Source organism: Lupinus angustifolius, chromosome LG13 (assembly GCF_001865875.1).
Source record: "Lupinus angustifolius cultivar Tanjil chromosome LG13, LupAngTanjil_v1.0, whole genome shotgun sequence".
Classification (NCBI taxonomy): domain Eukaryota; kingdom Viridiplantae; phylum Streptophyta; class Magnoliopsida; order Fabales; family Fabaceae; genus Lupinus; species Lupinus angustifolius.
The window spans coordinates 15,074,555-15,089,289 of record NC_032021.1 but is presented as its reverse complement, the minus strand read 5'-3'; the positions used below and the strand labels follow the sequence as shown (position 1 = coordinate 15,089,289).

Below are 14,735 nucleotides of genomic sequence, written 5' to 3'. Positions count from 1 at the left end.
TGATATGTTCAGGATAGCAGAATTGCAGAAGGATTTTTACAAACTCAACCAAGGTAACCTCTCAATTTTTGATTGTTTCACTCAACTGAAGATCATGTGGGAAGATATTAAGAATTTTAGGCCAATAGGACATTGTAGATGTTCCTTGCCTTGTTCATGTGGAATAATTGAGTTGGTCAAGGCCTACATGGAACATGATTATGTGATTCGGTTCTTAAAGGGATTGAATGAACAATATGGACAAGTTCAATCCCAAATAATGCTTATTGAATCCTTGCCGACAATTAGCAAGGTTTTCTCCATGCTTATGTAGCAAGAGAGGCAATTGAATGCTACTCAGGATCTAGGAAGTGATCTGAAGGCTATGACCTTTCAAACATAGAACAATTTCTTTAAGAACAGTAGTAGTCATGGAGGACAAAGGGGAAGAGGATTCCAAACAAATAGAGGCAGATGGAGAATGACTAACTATGGTGCTGGAAGAGGCCAATCCAATAATTTTTGCACTTATTGTGAGAGAACTAATCACACAGTGGATACATGTTTTCTCAACCATGAATATCCACCATGTTTTCAAAACCACAGAATAAATAGAATGGAAAACAATGTTGTTGATTCTTTGACTGATAGCAACTCTGCTTATGAAGATAAATCAGGATAAGGTATGGGAGGTTTTACCAAGGAACAAGTCAGAGCAATACTAAATTTGCTAAAAAGGCTAATATGGATGCTAACCATTCTACAAATTATGTTGTCATCAATGGTTTAGAATGCATTGCAGAACCAACTGTGAACATTGTTTCTGTTGGAACAGGTAAGATGACTAGTAGTTGGTTATTAGACACAAGGCCAATTGATCACATTACACATGATTTGCAGCTTGTCAGTAATAAAAGGTTCATATCATCAATGTTGATCACTCTACCAAATGGTGAAAGAGTCTCAACTACTATCTCTTGCACAGTGATTATTATTGATACATTGGTTTTGCACAATGTTCTAGTTGTTCCTAATTTTCATGTGAATTTAATCTCAATTGGTAAATTGATTCATTGTTTATGTTGTCATCTAATATTTCATCATAAATTTTGTACTATTGTGAAGAACAATACAGACAAGATGATTGGTTCAGTTAGGATACACCAAAGATTGTTTGTGATAGATCTTCCTCAAACTAAACCAGCTAGTGTCAGTTCTGTCTCACAAGTTTCAGCCAGTTCCAAGAACGCTTTTCTTTGGCATTTTCGTCTTGGTCATATATCTTATTCAGTCATAAATACATTGTCTAGAAAGTTTACTTGTATTCCTAGTTGTAATAATGATCTACCTTATGACATTTGTCATTACTCTAGACACAAGAAACTTCCCTTTTGTAATAGTAATTTTGTCTCATCATACTGCTTTGATATCTTACATGCTAATATTTGGGCCCCCTATTCCATTCCCTCTTTGTATAGGCACAAATATTTTCTCACACTAGTAGATGCATTTTCTCGTTACTTTGGTAATTTTGATGAAAGTTAAAGCTGAAACTAGACAACATATTATGAACTTTGTTGCTTACATAGAAAACCAATTCAAAACCATATTAAAATGTTTAAGGAGTGACAATGGATCTGAATTCCTTATACATGATTTATTTTCTTCCAATGGGATATTACATCAAAGGTCTTATGTGTTAACCTCTCAAAAAAATAGGATAGTTGAGAGAAAATACCAACATATCCTAAATGTTGTTAGAGCCTTGTTCTTTCAATCTTCTTTACCACCAAACCTGTGGAATTTTGACATACAACATGCAGTGCATATCATAAATAAGCTGCCAACACCCTTACTTCAAGATCATAGTCCTTATCAACAAATTTACAATACTCTTCCTAACCTTGACAACCTTAAGATTTTTGGATGTTTATGTTATGCAAGTAATGTTGAGCCCAACAAAACCAAATTTCATCTAAGAGCAAGAAAGGCAGTGTTTCTAGGATATAAGGAGGGAATCAAAGGCTATGTTCTATATGATTTACAATCTCATAACATTTTTGTCTCAGGGGATGTTTTTTTCTATGAAAATCATTTTCCTTTCCATACTCTTAGTCCTTCTTCTAATTCATCTGGTCAACAAACAGTGTTAGTCACACAACCTTCTATCTCTTACATTGATGAGTTTCCACTTGATGTCCATAGTAATTCACAATCATCTGTCACTGTTAATCCTCCACCAACATCATTCCCTCAAGAGTCATCTTTTCCTAGTCTTGTTTCTGAGTCTCCTACACCTCCTCCAACGGTCTCTCTCAGACATTCCACAAGGCCCTAAAAACCTCTTTCTCATCTCAAAGACTATCACTACAACCTTGTTACATCTTATCCTCAGTGTTGAGTTACTCAAAATGTTCTAATTCTTACAAGAAATTTTGTTTAAGTATAACTAATCAACAAGAGCCTACTAGTTACAAACAAGCTTCTCAGTTCAATTGTTGGACAAAAGTTATGAACTTGGAATTATTTGCTTTGGCTCAAAACCAGACATAGAGTCTTGTCCCTTTTCCTCCTAGAAAAACCCCTTTTGGTTATAAATGGGTATACAAGATTACATATCATGCAAATGGAAGTATTGAGAGGTACAAAACAAGGCTAGTTGCAAAAGGATATACTCAAATAGGGGGTGTGGACTACTTAGACACATTTTCTCTAGTTGTAAAAATCACAATAGTAAGAGTTGTTTTGGCTTTGGTAATAAGTAAATCTTGGCATTTGGAACAACTAGATGTAAATAATGCCTCCCTTCATGGTGATCTCCATGAGAATGTCTATATGACTCCAGCCCCTGGCCTAAAAGTTGATGATCTTCGCCTTGTTTGTAAGTTGCATAAGTCCTTATATGGACTCAAGCAGGCTAGCAGAAATTGGCATACTACCATATCCCCAGCCTTGATTTATATGAGGTATTCTCATTCCTTTGCATACCAGGCACTCTTTACGAAGATTACTTCCATTTCATTCAATGCCATCCTAGTGTATGTGGATATTATGGTTTTGGCAGGGAATGACATGAAATAAATTGTTAAAGTCAAACAGTTCTTGGATAAGGCTTTTAGAATCAAGGACTTAGGTTCCCTTCAATTCTTCTTAGGCCTGGAGATTGCTGGATCTAGCATTGGGATTCATCTCAATCAAAGAAAGTGTGCCTTGTCCTTATTAGAAGACTTTGGTTCTCTTGATTCCAAGCCTGCAAAGGTGCCTTTTGATCTAACACAAAATTGCAACTCAATCAAGGAATGCCTCTATCTGATGGTTCTTCTTATAAAAGATTGGTTGGGAGACTCCTTTACCTCACTATTTCCATACATGATCTAGCCTATGCAGTGCAACAACTTAGTTTGTTCATGGTTGTACCAATGGATATTCACCACAAGGCTACCCTCAAGGTTCTGCATTATATCAAAACTTCCTCTGCATAAGGACTATTTTTCCCTTCCAACACAGACCACAAATTTTATGGTTTTGTTGACTCTGATTGGGCTTGTTGCTTGGATTCTCAGAGGATCATAGAGTTCTGTGTGTTTCTTGGTTTTTCTCTCATTTCATGGAAGTCCAAGGAACAAAACATCATTAGTCGATTATCCTTTGAAGCTAAGTATTGAGCTATTGGGAGCTTAGTTTGTGACCTTCAATGGCTGCAATATTTGTTCACAGATTTGCATATTCTTTTTCCTAGCCTAGCTCTCGTTTACTGTGATAACAAATCAGGTGTTTAGTTAGCTCACAATTCATTTTTTCACGAGAAAACCAAGCATATCAAGATTATTGTCATGTGGTTCATGAAAAAATCCAACAAAAACTTGTTCATCTCATGCCTATTTCTTCTTCTGCTCAATTGACAGATGTGTTCACTAAGCCTCTTGCTTCTAAGGCTTTTCATCAAATTATTGACAAGTTGGGCTTGTGTTCTTTGCACAGTCCAACTTGAGGGGGGATGTTAGAGCATCGTTTGTATTGATATGTAAAGTTTTGTATATGTAATGTTTTGTAAAGTTTATTATGACTTTCTATTTATCCTTTTGTAATTGCATTTGCAAAGGTGGAAGTTTGTTATTTTTCTTTCAGTTTTGGCATATATATATATATATAGCATTTTTGCTGAATGAGAAGCTTAATAAGAATAAGCAAATTTCTCTCTCATGGATTTTTAATCTTCTCTCTCTTTTCAGTTTCCACCATTATTAAGACTTGACATATCCGAGGCATAGACTAATTGTTGCAATTCGTAATTAATTTTGTTGAGTGGTGAAGACGCTATGCACATGTTCTTCTGTTGCTGAGCGTGGCTATGACGTTAAGCACAAATACATAAGATGTTGTCTGGTTCGTTGAGCTTGGTTCTTGCACTGAGTCTGATTGAATTTTGCTTGGAAACTTAACTTTTTCAGTCATTCTTATGGTTTAAACCTACACAAACACTTCAATATGATATTTGACTAATTAAGAAGTTTTTATCATTTAAGATCATAAAACCAATAATTTAGATTGAGTAATGAGTTAAAGTGTTACAAAATTGATTTAAAATTAATGATTATTTTAAAACTTAATATATATCAAGTTTATATTTCTTTAAATTGTCCTAATATTTTCAATAATAAAACAATAAGTTTTTAGTTGTTAGAATATTCAAAAATATCAAATCCCCATTCACGTCAGCCTTTGTCTTTTTACTCATTTTTCTCTCTTTCTGAGCATTTTATATATAGGCTATTGCGCAAAAGCCAAATATTCCTCGTGGTTGCCGTCTTGCTAAGTAGTGAGCGAAACATGACAAAGAATTATTCAATATTTAAAAAAAAAGTACTTATTTAAAGAGTAAGTTTATTATGATTTTTTAAGCTTACACCTCTTTCTAGCTATCAATTATAAGGAGAATTCAATAGTTTGAGTTAATGAGTAGATCTAAATCATTAGATTTTTTTAGAATTAAAAACTAGAATGTGGAATACTTATTCTCAGAGGAGGGAATCACTACTCATTTTTAAAATATGAAAACTTGTAAAGAATAACTTTGTAAATAAATGTTAGAATATTTGAGTTCAAATTTGTGCATCATGGCATGATGCTATGGTTATAGAGTTTCTTTACATGTTTTTTTTTGTAAGGATGAAGTACCCGTATACTTATATTTCAAATAGATAAGTTTGTTTATAAAAAAGAATATTATATTTTATGTTTGAATATTATAAATTTATGTAGTTCACATTTATTAACAAGACGTTGGTCTAATGGTGTAAGGCTTAGACCAACAGATCAAAAATTTGATTTCTGAGAATGATATTTGTTGAAAAATACAACCATACAACCCGAAAGAGATGAAGTTCCTTGTCCATAAAGTGAAGTAAAAAGAACATTACTCCTCATCTTACCATTCCTTAATTTGCTGCTGTGTCATCTATCAATTGGTTTTCCTTTAAAGTCTAAGTTTTGTTTATTTCTCCTTACCTTTCTCATGAATAATATTGAAATAAATTTATCTTTGCTACTTGATGCTTGAAGGGGTACTTAATATTCAAATTTGCATATACTATAGCTAGATAGTTTGGCATCACACTCACATAGGTCAAAGAAATTAATTGAAGCAACATTCGTAACGACAAAGAAGGTTCCTATTAGATATTATTACTTTAGGAAATTTTTTTGATATTTGCCAAGTCTTCTGTGAGAAAAGGTCAACAACGACCTGGTTTTAAAATATGAAACATAATAGAAAATATTAACGTTTGTCTTGAGAACTAATAAAAATAAATTTACAAAATGATCTATTTAGAACATTAAAAACGATTAGGATATTTTTAAGATAAGCTTTCTTTGATTGTATTTCTTAACTATACATAAGATAGTGATTAATATGGCTTAACATGATACAGTAGAATAATAACGAATATGTTTTGCAAAAATAGGTGAATGATATAATACTGAAATAAATATATTGTATAAAGATGTGAGTAAGATAAACCAATATATATACACATAATCTTTCTCTCCTCTATTATATGATTGCATTGTGAGGTTTAAAATCGGACACGCCATGCTTATCTGCTGCTTAATCAATCAGTGCCATATATGCATCAAAAGATGGGTTTGTTTATTGATAAAAGGCTCAATTGGATTTCTATAGAGACCGAAATATAAGTGTTTGATTCATAAAAGTGACATTTATACAGAGAAACAATTATATATCTGAAATGGATTAATTCTTGACTCAGTAAAAAATAACCTTAACTATACCAACAACAAAAAATAATTCAACTTAACTTCAAACAAGGCGAATAAGAAAATTCAACACAAATTATTCTATGGACATACTTTAAGGGCAAACGTTAATCTCATTTCCCTATCTCTTTGTAAAAAATGGAGGTGAGTGAACTAAAATATATGGTTATATCCCTTTAGTTGACATATCGATCAGTTAAATTCTTAATAGGCATCTTAAAAGATGTTCTTTTGTTGAAATATTTTTCATTCTACGTGATTTTGTAGTATTTAAGATGGAGGAAAATTCTCAAATTCTAATCATATAGATAGACATTTTTTGACTATTGGATGCAATAATTGATGTAAAGAATGAATTGATTGTGGGCAATGAAGAGGTTGAATCTGATCATGCTAAAAGTACTAAACAACCTTATTTACACTGAAGTGTTTGATAGATTTATTATATTAGGAAGATAATATGTATATGCTAAGATCCAATTTGAAGACCCATTAGAGATATATTTCTTGGGAGAAAGCTAGTTAGAATGTGATGATGAAGAGGTGGTTGAGGTTGCTATCTCTTGAAAGCTAATCCAGCTTTTCCTTCTCCACATAAAAGATGAAAAGCTAAAACCTAAACCAAAATTAGAAGATTATGAGGAGGAAAAAGTGCTTTCCCAAGGTAGAATGAAAAACACTTCCCTACCTCCACCATCTAGTACGAATTTCTATACCCCACTTTTTATCCATTGTAGTTAGTGCAATCTAAAAAATTGGTGAGAGTTCTTAGATGGGATAGTAAGGTTTTTTTATTAGAGAAAAATGTATTATTATGAGCATAAGAGGTGCTCACCAAATATAACCAAATATAAGAGGATGATCAAACAATGATTTTTTTACAAGTTAAAAATATAAGATTTAAGGTGAAAACACCAATTAACAAGATTTAGTCTGAATCAAATTCATAGAATACATTTTAGATTATATTAAGGATATACATCCTCCTTTTTATTGCATAGAACCTACATGGACCCAAACCACAACTTCATTTTGAAAATTTATTATATCCTAATATAAAGGAAGTGGTCAAAAAGGAAATTATGAAATTAATAAATGTTAGAGGAATTAATCCAATTTCTAATTGTGAGTGGATGAGCCTTACCCATATAGTTCATAAGAGAGGGGAGATGGCTATAAATAAAACTAATAAATTAATCCTCACTAGGACAATCACCCAATGGATGATATGTATAGATTATAGGAGGTTTAATACAATAATTAGAAAAGACTACTTCCCTCTTTCATTCTCTGCCCAAATACTTGGATGGACATTGGATATTTCATCACATCCCTATTCTTCTCATTGATCAATAGAAGATTAGTTTCACTTGTTCATATGACACCTTTATTTATAGAAAAATGCTTCCCATGATGCATGATTGCAATATTCTTGGACTTTATAGAATACATAATAATTTTTTTATTGATAACTTTTCTTTTTATGAAAGTAACTTTAATGATTATATGACAACTATATAAGATGTTGCATTAGGTGCAAGTTCTTCTGCTACTGAGCGTGAGTGTAACGTTAAGCACAAATATATAAGTTGTTGTTTGGTTCACTAAGCTTGGTTCTTATGATGAGTCTGATTGAATTTTGCTTGCAAACTCAACTTTTCGGTCAATCTTGTAGTTTTAACCTACACAAACACTTCAATATGATATTTGACCAATTAAAAAACCATGGGCGATCAAGAGCAAAATTCCACTATGTAAAAAAGAAGAGTACAAGAAATCCTCTTATAATGATGAGGACAAATGACAATATTTTTTCTCACAAATACTCTCTCAAATGGAACAAGAATTCTCACCAAGAATGCACTCACAATATATGTGTAAATGAAAGAGATGTTGTGTGTTGTGAAGATGATTTTGAAGCTCTCTATATGTGTCCTTTTATAGGCAAGCAAAGTCTTGGTATCTTGGATTCCAAGCATTGGATGCTTGGAAACAAAGCCATAAAAGTGACATAAAATGCCCTTAAAGAGAGCCATAAAATTGTCATAAAATTCTTTTAAGGCATAGTAATGAGAGGCATCTAACAATTAAAAAGATTTTATCATTTAAGATCATGAAACCAATAATTTGGGTTGAGTAGTAAGTTAAAGTGTTACAAAATTTGTAGAAAATTAATAATCATTTTAAATTGTCATAATATTTTCAATAATAAAATATTAAGTTTTTAGTTGTTAGAATATTCAAAAATATCAAATCCACATTCACGTCAGCCTTTGTCTTTTTACTATTTTTTCTCTATTTTGGAGCATTTTATATATAGGCTATTGCGCAAAAGCCAAAAAGTTCTTGTGATTGCCGACTTGCCATCTTGCTAAGTAGTGAGCGAAACATGACAAGTGATAGATAAAATGAGAATTATTCAATATTTTTAAAATATGAAAACTTGTAAAGAATAATTGTGTAAATAAATGTTAGAATATTTGAGTTCAAATTTTTGCCTCGTGGCATGATGCTATAGTTTCTTTACATGTTTTTTTTTGTAAGGATGAACTACCCTTATACTTATATTCAATATCATAAAAATTTATTTGTGTGAGTCGGTTCAACTAGTAAACTGGTCTCAATATTGGTACGATATAGTAATTATACTGGCTATATAATTAAATCGGTCAAAATCTATTATACGGGCCGATTTTTAATTGAACCGTCCCGATTATATCAACCAATTTTTATTTAAAATTAATTTTTAATGAAAATAAAAAATTTATTAGTTTTTTATTGATTTCTCAACATAAATCTTTATATACTGTATATATATATATATCTAACTTCGCTCGTATGTGGTTTAATTAGTGAACCACTGGTTGAACCACTATAGCAGTATATTAGTACCCCTAACCGGTTTGATGATCAATGCAATATTAATAACATTGTTTCAAATTGATAAGTTTGTTTATAAAGAAATATATTATATTTTATGTTTTAATATTATAAATTTATGCATGTATCAGTTCACATCTATTAACAATGTGTTAGTCTAGTAATATAAGTATTCATTAGATCTTCAGAAAGACCAATAGAACAATAATTTAATTTCTGAGAGTAATATTTATGGAAAGCATAACCATACAATTCGAAAGTGATTAATCTGTTACTCATAAATCAAAGTAAAAGAAAACATTAGTCCACATCTTACCATTCCTTAATTTGCTGTTGTGTCATCTATCAATTGGTTTTCTTTAAAGTTCACGTTTTCTTTATTTCTCCTCATCTCGAGTGATATTGAAACAAATTTATCTTAGCTACTTATGCTTGAATGGGTAATAACTCTCTTTTTTTTTTATATTTTTGTTACCCAATTAATTTTAGTTATAATTTATATTTAGATATTATTGTCCCCTAAAATTTAGATCAAGATCCACTATGGCATCACAGTCACATAGGTCACAGAAATTAATTGAAGCAACATTCGTACAGACAAAGAAGGTTCCTATTAGATATTATTAGTTTAGGAAATTTCTTTGATATTTGCCAAGTCTTATGTGAGAAAAGGTCGGCGACCACCTGGTTTTAAAATATGAAACATAATATCAAAAAAAAAGATATAGACACTGCTAGTATATCATCCATTTTTCATTTTCAATCATTATTATTTTTACTTCTTAGATAAAAATAATACAAATAAATGATAGATGACACATTAACCGTATATAAGTCTTTACACTATTAGTACATAAATATTATATTACTGATAGAAAGTATTTACAATTATCTTGAGGACCAATAAAAATAAATTTACAAATTATCTATTTAGTACATTAAAAACGATTAGGATTTTTTAAGATAAGCTTTCTTTGATTGTCTTTCTTAACTATACATAATATACTCATTAACATGGCTTAACATGATAATAAATTAATAGTGGATATTTTTTTGGTATGTCAAGAATAAAAACAATAGAAACTAAAGCAAGGGGAAAAATCCATTTGTAAGATGGACATCACTCCTATGGGAGGGGAGTCTCAAATTCTCAAGTCCTCATGGAGATCCAAACTAAGCTTAGTCACGTAATCCACCATCATATTTACCTCTATGTGGATTTGATGCGGAATGTCCCAATTTCTTCTAAGCAAATCACGAATGTTATAAAGCACACAAATAATAGGATCACTGCGAATTTATATCTTATTGGTAATGATATGAATTACTTCAAGGCAACTAGTTTCCAAAATAACTTATGAATGACTCAACTTCCAAACTAACTTAACACCATAATTAATAGTCAGAAGCTTAGCTGAAACACAAGTTTGGACTAAAGCGTATATATATATATGAATATTTTAATTACTTTATTCATATATAATCTTTCTCTCGTGTATTATATGATTGCACTTGTGAGGTTTAAAATTGGACGCTCAATGCTTATCTTGGAAAGAGGATTCTCTTTTTCTAAAATTTTTGTCCCATATATGAAGCTAATCAATTCTCTTCATATATCATAAAAATTACTTTATATTCTTGTAACTTTTTTAAATAGATAACAACTTTTAATTAGATTGGAATACTAAGACATGAAAAAGTGGGACAAGTAATCTGTTGGATTATTTGCTGCAACTTAATCAATGAGTTCCATATATGAATAGAAAAATGGGTTTGTTTAATGATGTAAGGCTCAATTAGAGCTTTAGACAGACCAGAATATATATATTCAATTTATAAGAGTGACATTTGCAAAGATGAATAATCATGCATCCGAACTAAATTAATTTTTTACCTATATAATAAGAGGATAACTTTTATTATACGGACAAAAAATATAATTACTGTTTACCTTAACTTCAAAGAAGGCCAGAAAATTCAACACAAATTATTCTATGGACACTACTTGACTTAGTCTTCTCTTTCAAAGTCTTTAGTCTTCAATCAGCAGTTCTCAAAGAAATTAATGTCTCCTCTTTTCCCTTTTTCCTTCTATATATGCATATCAAATGCACCCAAATTAAATTCACAAAGAATGTAAATACACTACAAGTACCTCATCTAAGGTCTTCAATTTTTCTCTGATTTTTGTTCTATAGAAGAAGTTTTTCAATTGACCCACATAAATATTCTTCAATCTTCCAAGTTTCACTTAAATTGTCATGGCAAATTATGGAACTACACAGAGAATACCCACCACATCAACAACACCTTCATCCACATCTGAAACTTATGAACCAAAAGCACCTCATGAAAAGAAACACAGTGACTTCAAAATCTTCTGCCCCTTCAACTTTCCCTTGACATCAGAAGCTTCAGCTATTCGCATCATCAAAAACTTTGAGAATCTAGGGTTATATTACACACTCTTTGTGTGGATTGTACTCTTCATAACCCTAATCCCTCAGCGTAATGTGTCCTTGATTCTTTTGGTTATTATGACATATGTAACAACACTTTACTTTTTGTTACTAAGGGCATGTCCAAATTCTGAAGTGCTTCATAAAATCATAGATAAAAGGTTTGTGTTGGGTTTGCTAGCAATTGCAACTGCACTGCAACTGATTTTGACTAAGGCAGGGATTCATCTTGCAGTGACTTTGGCTTGTACTGTTCCTATTGTTTTGGTTCATGCAGTTTTATGGGTTGGTTTTGATGCTTTTGAGATTGAGAATGGTTTTTCTGTTAGTGGAGAACTGGTTCCACTTGTTGGACAAAATCAAAATGGAGAAGTGGGCTCAAATGTTGTTTGATTATTAGATAAATAACGATATAATGTCTCAAACCAATACAAATATGACATGTCAATTAAAAAACCAAATATTAATTACTTTTCTATTTTTATTTCAATGTCATTAGTTTGGGATATAGTTCGGGATAGTAAATCATTGTCCATCACTAGATTCTTATTTGTAAGTCTTGTTGCTTATATGTTCACATTGAAAGTCATCAACTTGGATCCCTTACTTTCTTGAAATTTGTTTAAAATAACGCAGAGAGAGAATAAATAATGTAAAGGGACATATATTTGTAGTGTTTGTAATGAAAAAGAACAAATATATATACATAGAAAGTATATCTACAATTATGTATTGAATAAACTGAAGAAAATAGTGTCAATTCGCCTTTCTTCAAATTTGTTTTGTATAATTTAATTTACACTTAAAATATGATTTTTTTTCAAATTCACAATTTTTTTAATATAATAATTGAGATTATGAATTTTCTTATTTGTCTTATAAATCAACTTGTCCTCCAAATTCTCGTGTTAACGTTACCTATTTATCTAATGAAAAATATGTCATGGCATTGTATTGTACTTTAGATTGAAAATCATTTATTAGAATGTTTTTATTGATTATGTTATTATGTTAGTATTCTATTAGATTTTATTGTTTAAACATTGTATTAGTGTGCTTCTAAATAGTGGCAAGGAACATGATGATCACAAAGTGAAGAAGATAATAATGAGAGAGTGGAATAAAATTTATTGAGACACAATCTCTTATTGGAAAAAAAAACATTTTGAAAAGTGCCTCTTCCACCATACAAACCTCGTCTTTTTTCCTAAGGGTTAGTTTGAGAGTTGGATTTAAGAGGGGAAGGAAGGGTAGAGAGTCTTCTCACAAGTGTATTTCATAGTTCCCAAGCCTTCATTTTCCATTCCTTCCCCTCCAAAATCCAACTCCCAAACTAATCCTAAAGATTAGCAAAAATAAAGTTAGATAAGCAATTTGGGGAATTGTTTGAATTTATTAAGAAATTATGAATTAGTGTGCCCTTCCCCAAGGCAATGTAAAAAATGCCTATATATGACAAATTTTTTAAGGATCTTTTATCTAATAACAGAAAATTAGAGGAGTAGGAAATGGTTGTTTTAACTTAAGAGTGCAATGCTTTGATCTAACATAAATAGCCTCTTAAATTTAAAAAATCTTAGTAGTTTCTTTATCCCCTACTTTATTTGAAATACTAGCATTGACAAATTAAAGCTCCTTGTGCTTTAAGGGCAATCGTTAATCACATGTATCCTCGCACTGGAGGCAATCTTGTCCGAGCCGGGAACATCATAGGTATGTGGGACTAACTCTCCCAACGGGCATTTTTTCCATCCACAAGACTCGAATCCGAGTTCTTACTTAAGAGGAATCAAACATATACCATTTGAACCAATGCCCATTGGTTCTCATTTCCCTATCTGGGTTAATCTCATTTCCCTATCTGTTTGTAAAAAATGGAGGCCGGTGAACTAAAATACATGATTATCTCTCTTTAGTTGATAGATCAATCCGTTAAATTTCTGGTAGGCATCTTAGAAGATATTTTTTTGTAAAGATGTTTTTCATTCCGCGTGATTTTATAGCATTAGAGATGGAGGAAAATTCTCAAATTCCAATCATTATATATAGACATTTTGTGATTAGTAGATGCAATAATTGATGTAAATAATGAATTGACTGTGGGCAATGAAGAGGTAGAATTTGATCATCCTAAAAGTACTAAACAACCTTATTTTGATGACTTTTGTTATATGATGGATTTATTATATTGGGTAGTTAAATATTCATATGTTAAGATCCAATTTGAAGACCCATTAGAGATATATTTCTTGGGAGAAAGCTAGTTAGAATGTGATGATGAAGAGGTGGTTGAGGTTGCTATCTCTTGAAAGCTAATCCAGCTTTTCCTTCTCCACATAAAAGATGAAAAGCTAAAACCTAAGCCAAAATTAGAAGATTATGAGGAGGGAAAAGTGCTTTCCCAAGGTAGAATGAAAAACACTTCCCTCCACCATGTAGTACAAATTTCTATACCCCAATTTTTAGCCATTGTAGTTAGTGCAAGCTTGTCTAACTTGAGACTAAAAACTTGCTTAGAGTTCTTAGATGGGTTAGTATGGATTTTTTATAAGAGAAAAATGTATTACTATAAGAATAAAAGGTGTCCACCAAATATAAGAGAATGATCAAACCATGATTTTTTTTACAAGCTAAAAATATAAGATTTAAGGTCAAAACACCAATTAATAAGATTGAGTTTTGAATCAAATCCATAGAATACATTCTATATTATATTAAGGGTATACATCCTCCTTCTTTTTCTTGCATAGAACTTACATGGACCCAAACCACAACTCCATCTTGAAAATCAAAAGTTATTATATCTAATATAAAGGAAATGGTCAAAAAAAAGGAAATGATTAAAGAGTTTAAAATCTATGCACTGATAGTGTAAAATTTTTAAACGGTTAGCATATTATCCACCATTAATTTGTATTACTTTTATTTAAGAGTCAATGATAGTTACTAAATCAACGGTGGATGATTTACTGACAGTATACAAAACACTTACACTCACTACACCAAAATTGTCGTTCAACAACGCTTATTTTAGATGTATAACATCACTTTCGGACGCTTTTATTTTCACCGCAGTAGTATATGGTCATCATTAATAGCGCTTCACAAACGTTGTTGTATTGATCATATACCACAACA

At 31.2% G+C, this 14,735-nt stretch overlaps 1 protein-coding gene across 1 annotated transcript; it reads left to right on the top strand.

Annotated features, from left to right (window-relative positions):
- LOC109363291 lies at positions 11,150–12,014 on the top strand. The gene has a single exon (XM_019609505.1). The coding sequence runs from the start codon at positions 11,400–11,402 to the stop codon at positions 11,988–11,990; it is 591 nt and encodes a 196-aa protein (XP_019465050.1). The 5' UTR covers positions 11,150–11,399; the 3' UTR covers positions 11,991–12,014.

Excerpts from the sequence above, each read along its gene's own strand:
- LOC109363291 (XM_019609505.1), top strand. The coding sequence starts at position 11,400 with ATGGCAAATTATGGAACTACACAGAGAATACCCACCACATCAACAACA.